The sequence below is a fragment of the Pan paniscus genome, chromosome 6, assembly GCF_029289425.2.
Source record: "Pan paniscus chromosome 6, NHGRI_mPanPan1-v2.0_pri, whole genome shotgun sequence".
NCBI lineage: Eukaryota > Metazoa > Chordata > Mammalia > Primates > Hominidae > Pan > Pan paniscus.
In genome coordinates, this window is record NC_073255.2 from 47,884,473 (window position 1) to 47,896,984 (window position 12,512).

Genomic DNA, 12,512 nt, shown 5'->3' on the forward strand with positions numbered 1-12,512 from the left:
CACATGGCCACTAAGTGGTAGAACTGGGATTTAAACCCAGGCAGTCTGGCTACAGAGTCCACACTCCTATTATGCTACACTCCTTTTCAAGCATTCATTCATTCTACAAATATTCACACAACACCTGCTAGTTCTCCTGAAGCAGGCCATGAGACAAGAGTTTGTGTGCAGGTGATTCATTAGTGAAGTGCTCCCAGGAGAAATCAGTCAAAGGAATAAGGAAAGCAGGACTGAGAAGGGGAAGAATCCAAACAAGGGTTTGAAGGGCCTGCCTCAGCCTAATCCTGCAGAGCTGTAGTGTGTCCACCTCAAGGCAAGAAGCAGGGCCTTCATACTGCTGCACCACTCTGCAGCATAACACTGCTGTGGAGATAAACTTCTAGACAATCCCAGCTTTCCATATGTCTGAGTGAAGTGCCTCCAGTAATTCAAGTTCAGTCCTCTGGAGAAAGTTACAAGTTCAAGTTGTTAGGAACAAAGCGTGCTGAAGGTGGAGGATAGACTTAACAGAGGTCAAAAAGTGGACTCAAGGGATCTGGGCACAGGGCAAACAATATGTATTGCATCTAAGGCACTGTACCAAGCATTAGAAGAAGCAAGATGAATGAGACCAATACACTCCCCTTCAAAGAGATTATGTATGTGTTGGCAGAAAGACAGGCATACTTAATGTAGGGTACATGGTGATAAATATTATAAGAGGGGCAAACACATTGCTAAGAAGTTAGAGAGAAGAGTAACAGCAAATGTTTTATCCCCTGGTTAAAGGAGTCACAAAAACATCATTAAAGATGTAGCATTTGATCTAGGTGTTGTAAATGGAAAGACTTGGGGAAAGCCTACAAGACCATTCAAACATGAGCAGCCACACCGAGATATGAAGGTATTGAGCACTTTCATAATCATATCACTCAGCAATATTGTACTTCCTTACAACATTGTTAGAATACTGGAATATTGGAATTTGTCATGAGTTCCCCCAAAAAGTATTAGAAATACACACTGTCAGGCTCCACACAAGACCTACTGAATCAGACACTCAGAAGTGGGGTCCAGCAGGCTACGTGTAAACCAGCCCCACAGGAGACTGTGATGCCTGCTTAAGTTGGAGAGATACTGTTCTATCACACCCAGGATCATGGGCCTGTGAAAGCTCAACCAAGCGCTAGACATCAGGCCACCTGGGACCCACCGGCCCAGCATCACACTCATACACACTCCTGGTCTGGAATGAATAACACCCAGGACTGAAAAGGGAGTTTAGACTAGATGAAGGGACAGTCATCCAAAGAGCAGCCTTTTGTGAAGAACAAGCTTGAGGCTCAGAATTCCATGAGGCCTAATCAGTGAGAAAAAAAAAAAAAAAAAAGACAAAGAGGAAGGGTTTCATTGATCAGAGAGTGCATCCTGGACCATCGAGAGCTGACCATCCTCCCATCCATTTCCTGGAAGTTCTCAGAGTTCTTGATCTTCCATTTTCTTCGGGAACTGGTCCAGCTCTGGGGGCTCATAAATACCCACACTGCCTCAGAAAATGACTGGTCAAAAGAGGATGAGGGCAGGCTGTACTACTTTGAGATCATATGTCAAATACTATATAGAACACCAGATATTTACTACAGAAAAAAACTGTTGAGCAGTGACCATTAATATATTAAAGTATAGTTTATGAAGGAATAGCAGTTTCATAGGCCAGGATATGCAGAAGGAATAGCAGTTTCATGGGCCAGGATATGCAGAATGGTGACATGAATGTATGATGATGGACAGGCATTAAGGTCAGGATGAGGAACCATTAGGCAGAGGAGTGAAATAAACAGAAGTCATGCTTCAGGTAAATGATTGTCAAGTTTTGCAAAATGGATTAGAAAGGAGAGATGCTGGAAGAGGAAAAATCTGTTAGGCTCAGAAGTACAACTGTTGATAGGAGGAAAATATATGAGAAACTGACATATATGACATAAATTAAGAATATGACAAACACAAGTCTAAGGGAAGTCAAGGGAACATTTTTATGCAGACTGTAGATATCAATAAATACAACACACCTCTTCTGTAAAAGTCAGCTTTTTAGCTGAAACACCAAAGTCATTCTTACCCTCAAGACATTGGTCATTAAAATTATCCACACAATAAAACATAGTACAGAGAAGCTACACCTACACTATGCTGTTTAACTCTCACATTTACCATAGAAGTGTTCTAAAACACGAACAAGCTAAATGATTCCAGTTGTCTTTAAGACAAATGCATGCAATCACACTTTTAGCTTAAACCTACAAAAACATTCATTCCCTAACAAGTTGGCAGGTTATGAATGAACAAAATGACAATCTACATGCCACTAAACTCTCCAGATCTGTTGTTACATTTAGGGAAACCATCCACCATCAGAGTTAGGCATTATCTTATTATCAGCTCATCAAAAAAAGTTATCATCTGCGCAGATTTACAATTTAACATTAATATCAAGTATTTATTGAGTGCTCACAATGTGTCGGGAACTATGCCACTTATATGCCTTACAACATTTATTGCTGAGCACAAAGAATTAAATGCATTGCCTAAGTTACACAGCTTTTAAGTAGAAAAGCCAGGATTCAAATCCAGATCTGCAAACCCCAGAGTCAGAGTTCAATGCACTAAGCAACTTTTCTTCACCCATTAGCCTTTTTAATTTAATCCTCCTAACAGTCATTGTTTGAGATAGTCATTGTTATCACCATTTTACAGGTGAGGAACATGAAACACGAAAAAGTTAGGTGCCAGGTTAGCCCACTGGGAAGATCTGATCTGAGTTGTCTAAGTTCCCAGGGCAGGGCTGCCCCACTATCTGATATGGGGGATACTCACATTGGAGGCATCCTCAATATTTCCAAAACACATCAATAGTTTCTGAGAAAGAAAACAGAACATTTGAAACATAGCCCAGCTCGTGCACATGCACACACACACTCACACACACACACATAATGTGGCAGCTTAGTAAAGGAGGTAGATGGTGTGGAAAGTGTCTACATTTTTAGCTTTTTACTGTCAGTTAATGATTATCAGTCTACGTGTAGAGGGTGGACATATATCGATATAGATAAATACATAAATATCTATATTTAGAAAGAAATCACATGGATTAGCTGTGATTTCTGTAAATCCATGGAGAAATTCTCACATATTATTATAAAAAATAAAAAAATTATCTCGATAGAGAAAACATGCAAGTGCAATGGCATTGACCAAGGGTTACATCATTCGAGGTCAATTTTCCATGTCTATTCTGTATGATACAACTCTTAAAGACAACATCAATCCAGAGATCATATACATTTTCCTAACTAAAGACCCTTTGCATTATCTGAATGTTATTTTCTGAAAGAATAACCCTTAGTTAATTCCTAGTAGTTCCCTAATTTGCACCCATACCTCAAATTCATCTCATTCTTTCTTTAATGCATCAGTTTTCATTTTGAAGAGAGAACGTATACAGCATGACAAAAGTAAACTCAGAAACACTGCAAGGTATTTTGTTTTTGAATGGGGAACACAAGTCCAAAAGTAATTATGACCTGCCCAAATATTTCCACAAACTATTGTTACCATTTTGAACACTTTTTATCAGTATTATTTTAATTCTGCAAGTAAATATCTTCTGCTCAACAGACATGCAAAGATCATTTACTCCCATTCTTTAGGAGAATGGCCAGAAGCATCTCAAACTCTGAATAGGGAACGAAAGATGCAAGCTCAGCCAGGTACAAGGTCTGCAATCACAGCCACGGCTTCATATAAACAGAAATCAGGATTTCTCCAATCCTGTGATTATGTCAGGAAATCTCAAATCCCTGAACCAATTGATTAATACAGCTATGATGGTTTCAGGAAACAAAGCTGGGTGGTGGGGGTGGGGATGGGGGGCTGGAAGGGGCTGGGCAAGAAAGGCTATACTTAAAACATAATTTGCCCTTTTCCTTCCATGCCTATGGGGAAAGTGTGATGGAAGATGTCACCCAGATTGCAGCCTATGTGTTTGGGCAAAGTTCTAGGTTATCATTTATGTATCCTACTTGCACTTTGATCTTTGTCATGCTGACAAAGGAAATGAGTGGAACAAGCCAGGCAAACCCCCAACGCATGGTAATCATGACAGATGAGTGGGGGAGTTGAGCCATTCCAGCTGTCCTCGCAGGCCATCACCAGGCCCTGGGTGATCTATTAGTAGGGTGAGCCCAGGTGCAGGGACTCCGCTCCAGGCTCAGAGAGTGCAGCCCCAGCCATTAACTGATGTAAGCCATGGAGTAACTTATGAAAAAAGCATGCAACAGGAACAGCAGTCAGGAAATGGTTACAAATTAGAAAAAGAGGTATGGAGGGCAGAGGGGCCTCTCATGCCACAGTAATAAAAGCAACTTCCTCTTTTTCCTAATTTCAGAACCACAGAGTAGAATTCTCTCCATATGAAATTCCTCACAAGTCGCAGGCTGCACTAAACCACCGCCTGTCCCTTTCAATGTATCACAGTGTAGTCACATGGAAACAGATGTTGCCGCCTTCCTGTCACACTGTTAAGGGAAAGTGTGCTGTGACGTGGGGAATGGTGACCTATGAACTCTCAAGACAATTCTCTAGCACCTCATAGATGCTTTTGTTTTCTAGAAAATCGGGATCCTTAAAGTTTGATAAAGCATTCCAAGATGGTGTAGCTCAAGTTTGATGAGTCTGATAGGCTCTGTTATTGAGCTGAAGGGAGCCTCTCACAGCTTGCAAGTCAAGTACAATGCTGACCTGTGAAAGCTCCTTGATTTCACTCTGACTGGCTTCCTCAGGCTGGCTGACTCAGCACCCTTGCCTCAGACCAGCTTCCTGTACTGGTCAGAATAATTCACTCTCTTATCTGTGTCTTCAAGATTATTTTTACATGGCTGTATTGTGACACTTATCCTACCACATTGTAATCAGTCATCATGTTTATGTTTGTCTCTCCAACTGAACGGTCTCTTCTTGTGGACAGGATGTATGCCTTCTACTGCCTTCCATCCATAGGAGTGATCACTTATGGTGCCCATGGGTGTATGTGGAGTGAATGATGGATACACTTCAGCCTGAACTGTCAATGTTTATTATGACCGAGCACAACATATATATTTATTTCTCTTTCTGTCTGTTTTAGATTGTATACTTCCCTGTGATTTAACTAAGCCATTTCTCTGTTTACAAACTTTGAAAGACAGCTTAAAGATGTTTTAAAGTTATATGTGAGTATAGGTTGAGTATGTTTACAGAGGATAGTATTCCTGGTAGCATTCAGCCTGAAAGTCAATTCTCTCCCTCAAAAGACACATAATATCCCTAAGGAAAATAAATAGAACGTTATATTCAGCAGAAACGTACTTAAACCTCTTATTCCAGAAATCAACTTTTCAATGCAAAGGCCAAAACCATCACTAAGGATCACCAAAGGGTGGAGTGGGAACTAGGAGAACAAGAAGTTTGTAATCCATAAAATCACAAGTGTTCCAAGAGGAGGATGTCCTAGGAGAACCTGCTGGGCAAAGAGCATCCCACTTGAATACAGAGGGCCTGAGAAAAGAGCTCAGTGAGGGCCTCCGAGCAACAAGGCATTGCAGAGACATGGCACACTGCTGCCTGAGGGAAGGCAGGGAGAAGGCTGCCACAGGCGCCTGACAAGACAAGAGAAAAGAAAAGAAAACAGGTAAAATGGGTAAAACAGAAGGCAAGAATAAGGGAAAGTGCTGCAGTAAGATTTTGTAGCCAGAAGAGGAGAGCTGTAGTACTATAGTAAATGGATCCTGAAGAACAAAGATGAAATGTATGTGAACTCTGAAAAACATCTAGAGCCCCTTGCGACACCTCAGAAGACACAATGAGAGTAAAATGGAAAAAGAACAGAACAATGGCTATTCTGGCTAGGAAGAACCTGCTAAGTGAATTGAAACTGGTGGACAAAGGGAAGTATATTCATATTTGATTTAAATGTTCAAATAATTATTTAGTACATTTAGTTAATGTTTTTGCCATAGCATATGATTACATGGTTCTGAAATAAATGCTTTTGGTTATAAGTCTCAGGATAAGAGCCCTGAAAGGATATTGTATGTATAACAAATGCTTCAATGTGTGGTTGCTCTCCTCTACCCAAGCAGGCATAAACAGTCCTTGATGGAATCTGCCTCTACTCCTACTTTCTTGTACAAGAAGAGAAAAGGTACGATAGAGCAGAATTGATGTCAGAAAGCAAACGCAACTTCATGAAAGACTAGGTATTCCAGGGAAGAACAATTCTGGATTGTTAGCTAGCAGGAATACTTAGTAACACTAGCAACGCTGAACACAATACAAATAGTCCTTCCCTATACGAAGAGATACAACCAATAGCAGAGGAGAAGGCATTCATATCCCATAAAAGGAAGAGGACCAGAGTCACAGACAAGACCAAAGAGGCTTTAAATTTGATTAAATTTCTTAATCAGGTAGTAGAGCCACCAGCATAGATAACAATTTATGACTGTTTAGAGTCTCTTCATCAGGTGGTAGAGCCACCAGCATAGACAGCAACTGATGATTGTTGATATCCTAAACCACTGATTGTAAAGTCTCCCAACCCTTCTCTCAGCTTCCAGTGTCTAGCCCTTGCAATCTATCTTTTGTGACAAGATCAAAGTAATCATCCTGAAATAAACCCAAACATGCTATCTCCTCCTTACAATCCTCTCCTAGTTGCATTCCACTGCCTATGAAATGAATTCTCAATTGTTCTAGGACAGCACTGTATATTCCTCAGAATCTGACCCCGAGCTACCCTGCTAGTTTTATCTTCCACTGTCCACTCCCCTCATCTTTTTCTTCTGCTACACAAGACTCTTCAACAACTCAGAAACATTTATGTATATTCAAATGTCTATACTGCCTCCTCATGCTATTTCCACACTTATAACCTGCTTTCCACAACTCACACACCTAAATCATATTTATCATTCAAGGCCCTCCTCAAATGTCTTTTTCTCAATGAATCTTTCCTTGGGCCAATCAATCATAATAACTGTTCTTGCCCTTATGTTCCGACCACATTATGCTAATGTCTGACTGCATCACCACTGAAAACTGACATACTAGAGAGTTGTGTGTGTCCAATGTTCACACTAGATAATAAATTCCTAAGGCAGAGGTACACTGTCTTTTCCATCTTTGGTTTCCTCCTAGACAATTTCAGCCAAATGCCTGCATTTCTTTAAGGCTACCTCTAATTTGACATTCAATTAAATTCAGTCATTATTCCAGGATTTATTGTTTATTCCTAGTCATTACAAAAGAGTTTTATTTTTAATATTTTCTATTCATAATTCATTAGCTAAGTCTACAGAAAGTGTATTATCAGACCTAATAACACATAAAAGTCTCCCTTGAAAGAGACAGAATTTTATATTGAGCAGAAACATAATGAAGCCTCTTATACCAGAAATCAGCTTTTCAATGCAAAGGCCAAAACCCTCACTAAGGATTTAACCAAAGAATAGGGTGGGAAATAGGAGAACAAGAAGGTTGTAATCCATACATTCACAAGTGTTCCAAGAGGGCCATCAGAAGGAGATCCAAGGAGAAACTGTTGGGCAAAGAGTATGCCCACTTGAATATAGAGGGCCCAAGGAAAGAGCTCAGTGAGGGCCTCCGGGTAACAAGGTGGTTATTAGGCAATACACTCAAGTCAATTATTGCATGTTTCCTTAAAAACTCAATACAAAAATATAAAATATGATACTTCCCTTCAATAAATAGATAAGAAGACATGGATTGGGTGTCCAAAGATAGGAAAGGATGAATAGGAAGAGCCAGCGGGTTTTTAGGGGAATGAAACTATTTTGTATGATAATACACTGATGGATATGATACATGTCATTATACACTGTTTTAAATCCATAGCATGTACAACACAAAGAGTGAGTTCTAATGTAAACAATGGAGTTTGGGATGATAAGGATGGGTCAATGTAGGTTCACTGATTATTGCAAATGTACAACTCTGGGGGTGGGGGAATGCTGATGACAGGGGACACTATGGATATGTGGGCACATGGTATATATGAGAAATTCTGTATCTGCTGCTCAATTTTTCTGTGAACCTAAAACTTTTCTAAAAAATAGTCTACTAAAAAAAGAAAAAGTTGGGTGCCATAGTTCATGCATGAAATCTCAGCAATTAAAAAGGCTGAGGCAGGAGGGTTGCTTGAAGACAGGAGGTCAAGATGCACTTAAGCAACAAAGCAAGACCCGTCTTACAAAAACCATTAAAAATTTTAAAAAATTAGCAGTGTGCCATGGGGTGTGCCTGTAGTTCCAGCTATTCAGACAGTTTAGCGGGGAGGAGCATTTGAGCCCATGAGTTTGAAGCTGCAGTGAGCTATGATTGTACCACTACACTCCAGCCTGGACAATAAAATGAGACCTAATCACAAAAAAAAAAAAAGAAAAGAAAGAAAGAAAGAAAAGAAGAAAGAAGTTTATAGCTTATTTGGAGGATTAAAATTAAAACACACAAAAAGTAAAGAATGCGAAACAGTATAAAACTGAGGTCACTAAATGAAATACTTGTGTTAAAAAGTTGTAGAAAATATATCTAAGATTATAAGGCTAAAAGGAGACAAAATAGTTAAGAGTTGACATGATAAGGAAAATAAAAATCCCACTTGTAAGAATTTGTTTTAAAAGAGTAATCAGACATGTGCAAAGCTCTATGTATGAAGCTGTATCTCAGCATAAATTACAAACAATCTTGATATTCAACACTGGATTAGTTAAATAAATTATAAAATATCCATAAAGCAAATACACCAAAATGATTAAAAATAATCCTTTCATAGGTATATGTATGTGAATGAAAAATGATAATATATCAGAGTATTATTTCTAATATTTTATAAAACTACACATACACAAAATTTTAAAAAGCTATAAAGAGAAGTAACCTCTGATCCTTGAATTAAGGAAAACATTTATTTCCTTCTTTGTTTATCTCTATTATCTGCATTTTTATAGTATGCATTTACTTTTTGTAATTCAAATAAGAGCTGAAAGATAATCTTAGTATCTCAGAACAATCTGGAACTCAATGTTGGCATTCCCTCCTTTTCTCTCTGAATCCAAAATTAGATATAATAAGATTAAGTCCATAAAAAAGTTTTGAAATAAATAAAACACTCTACTTAAAGTAATAATAATAAAAAAGACATAGCCATTATAAGTTTTTAAGGAAGGTATGATGGTTATTTTATGCATAAACTTGACAGGGCCACAGGGTGCCCAGACATTTGGTCAACCATTATTCCAAGTGTGCCTGTGAGTTTGTTGTTGGAAGAGATTAACTTGTGAATCAGCAAACTAAGTACAGTAGCTCTCAACCAATCAACCGAAGACACGAATGGGGACAAAAAGGCTACAAGGGAACTTTGCTTGCCTCGCTGTTTGAGTTGGGACATTGGTCTTCTCTGATCCTCAAAGTGGAACCACATCACCAGCTTTCCTGGCTTTCCTGCTTGTCAACTGCAGATCTTGGGACTGATCACATGATTCAATTACTCATAAGTCATATACATATGACTAGTCTCTTCTGTAGTTGTCAGGGTTCTCCAGAGAAACAGAAACAGAAGCAATAGGAGATATATCTCTTATTACATTAAGTCTCCTATTGCTTCTGTTTCTCTGGAGAACTCTAATACATAAAAGATTATGATTAGAATTATGCTTGAAGAAGGTTAATCTTATAATGGCATGCAGAGTGGAGCTGGGCAAGGCCAGAGGCTAAATATCGAGCCAGAAAGATACTGCAGAAAGTGAGCAAAAAGGATGAGTGGATGGCCTGGGGTGGAATCCGTGAAAAAGGGCAGATTGTCAGTCTCAGGAAATCAATAGGACTGAGTTCTAACTTCAGCTGGGCTACTATGCCCTGGGGTAAGTCACTGCCCTCGCCTAAGACTCTGATTCTTCATCTATAATGTGAATTTGATAGATCATAAATCTTCCAGGGTCCTTTTCTACTCTATGAGTTTAAGAGTCTATTGTCAATAGGAAAAAATATTTAGAGGATTTTATTCAAACTGTGAATACATTGGCTTAATTTTGTTGTCTTACACTGAATATTCCATCAGTGCTCAATAAATAATACATTAAGCCAGCTCTTTTGGACTTCAGGCTTTAATTGTAATGCCCTGACTTTTGGCAAACTCTTTACAATATCAATTACTTTATTAACTTTGCAAACATATAATGAAAAAATGGGCACATTACTTTGAAACAGGCCTGTCTTAATCTAATTACCTTTCTTAAGGAAAAAAGCCAATTTATGAGTATAATTATTTCATATCAAATAATTTATTGATAATGAAACATTAAATAACCACAGCACTTGATGTAATTTGAGGACAGCGTACAGGAGTTAAAGTGAGGTTCCAGTATTCCAAAGAGCCATGCCAGTGTGATACGTGTGAATTCTTTTCCCATTGGTCTGCTACATGTAATGATGTCCTGTGTCTAAGTCTGAGCTAGGGCAGGAGGAAAGAGTGTTGTTAAATTTATTCCAAATAGAAATCCCATGTCAAAGGTGAAAGACATTTGAGTGCTGGGCTTGAAGATTAACTTCCTGGATGTTGAACTTCATGTGATCCATATGACGTATGATTCTGATTTTATAGATACACATGACTGAGCCTATCTGATCAAATTAAGGCAATCTTACAAACAAATCAGTAGGCCACAGATGCAATAAGCCCACAGAGAGTGCATTGTCTGAATCACATTCATTAATGCCATCTTCATCCCCATCACACAGTTCTCTGGGTATTTCCAAAGTCAAATGTTTAAAAGAACACACCCATGATTCTTCTGTGGCAAGCATACTTTGTTATTCTCTGTATAACTGTAAAAATCAAACAGAAAAAGAAAGGAAGAAAAAAGGATGGCACACCAAATCTCTTTTCAGCCTGTTATCTGATCTCTTAGAACCTGGACACACAAACCAACTCTTACTTTCATAAAATTATTCTCCTTTCTTTGTCTTGGTTTCTTTTTACAATGAAAACTGGATCTAACAGCGTTAATGTCCGGAAGCTTTCAGGTAAGGCCAGATTTTACATCATATTTTATTGGTCTTGGCAGTAAACTTGGAATTAGCCATTAAGTCAGGATTTCTCATCTCGTCAACTCCAGGAAAAATGCAATAGACAAAGGAGAAACAGCCAGAGACCTTGACCAACAGAACTATATTAAACCAGTAAAACAAAAAGTATTCCATGTGTGCTCCAGTAAGAAAGAAGAAAGGAAGGCTCAACATTTCTATCATGAGGACTTCTTCCAGCAGAGAGGCTCCACAGGAGACCTTTCATTGACCTTCACTGAGAAATACCGAATATGTCATGACTTTCTTCAACTCCACCTCTTCAGTCCATGCTATCAGTTGAGGTTTATGAGAGCTGAGCTATCATTTCTAAAGACAGAGGAATTTGTTCCAAAAATATCTGGCTTTCCACCCCCACCTTCATTTATAAAACAAACCATCTAAGTCTTTCAGGCTATTTTTCCACCAGCTTGTTTATAATGTGGTAATGATTATGCTAATACCAGTTGGGAATACATTCTACGTGGACATGTTGTGGGAATGTGATTGGAGTGTGTGGGGGAGAGGAGAGGGCTGTATAAGTGCATGAGGAGAGCTATTCTATAAAATTATAGTACATGCCCTCTTTCCATATTTACTAGTTTTTGTAAGCTCCTTCTCAAATGGGAAATAGACCATGCTTCCTTTCCAGAAGGATAGTTATTGAATAACGAACACCATGTGTTCTGCTATGTCTTATTTGTCTGAGCACTCTGCAGCTATTTTCTAAACCAAATTAATAACAGTATACTAAACTGATTTCCCTAGTGAAAACTGCTGGCTACTACCAATGTCAGTATGTACACCCCACTGCTCCCCAAAGCTTAGGTAATCACTGCATAACCAAAGTCTACAACAGCCCCAGAGTGGGGGCAAGGCAGCTTTCATGGTACACAAGAGAAAATTGACAGCCTCTAATTAAATGAGACTGTTTACACAAGCGATAGAGTATTACAACACTTTCCCTACAAAAAGAAGAGAATGTGAAATTTCAGAAAAGACAGATAGCTATTTAATGTGGAATTTGTCACCACCGTCAGCTTCGGCATGATAAAATGCACATGGAAAGTCCCTTGCAGCAAGCCCGCTGCAAAGAAGATTCTTCCTTCGTCTGGGTCAGAGGGTGTGGATGTCTCTAAAGGAAATGCTACCTCTCCTTTGCTCACACACCCACTTGCAGCACAGTGAGCTTTCCACAGCATATATGGGATCTGTGGGCTGAATGCTGGAGACACAGGGGCCAGAGCCTGGCAGTGAAGCCTCCTGGGTTATGGAGGAAAAAGGAAGTATCTCCTTTCTACAAATTAAGAAAATGCACATCCACATGACAGCTTAACACAGGACACCGGGTGTGT

At 39.1% G+C, this 12,512-nt stretch overlaps 1 protein-coding gene across 3 annotated transcripts in view; it reads right to left on the reverse strand.

Moving 5' to 3' along the window:
- The window catches only part of SUGCT (succinyl-CoA:glutarate-CoA transferase), a 719,374-nt gene that overhangs the window by 304,505 nt on the left and 402,357 nt on the right, over nt 1-12,512 (reverse strand). Inside the window, exon 13 of one of the 3 annotated variants that reach the window (XM_034963995.3) lies at nt 2,854-2,895. The exons of the other annotated variants lie outside the window; for them this stretch is intronic. Coding sequence (XP_034819886.1) covers nt 2,854-2,895 — 42 coding nt within the window. The remainder of the gene's footprint in view (nt 1-2,853; nt 2,896-12,512) is intronic. 3 annotated transcript variants of the gene reach the window in all.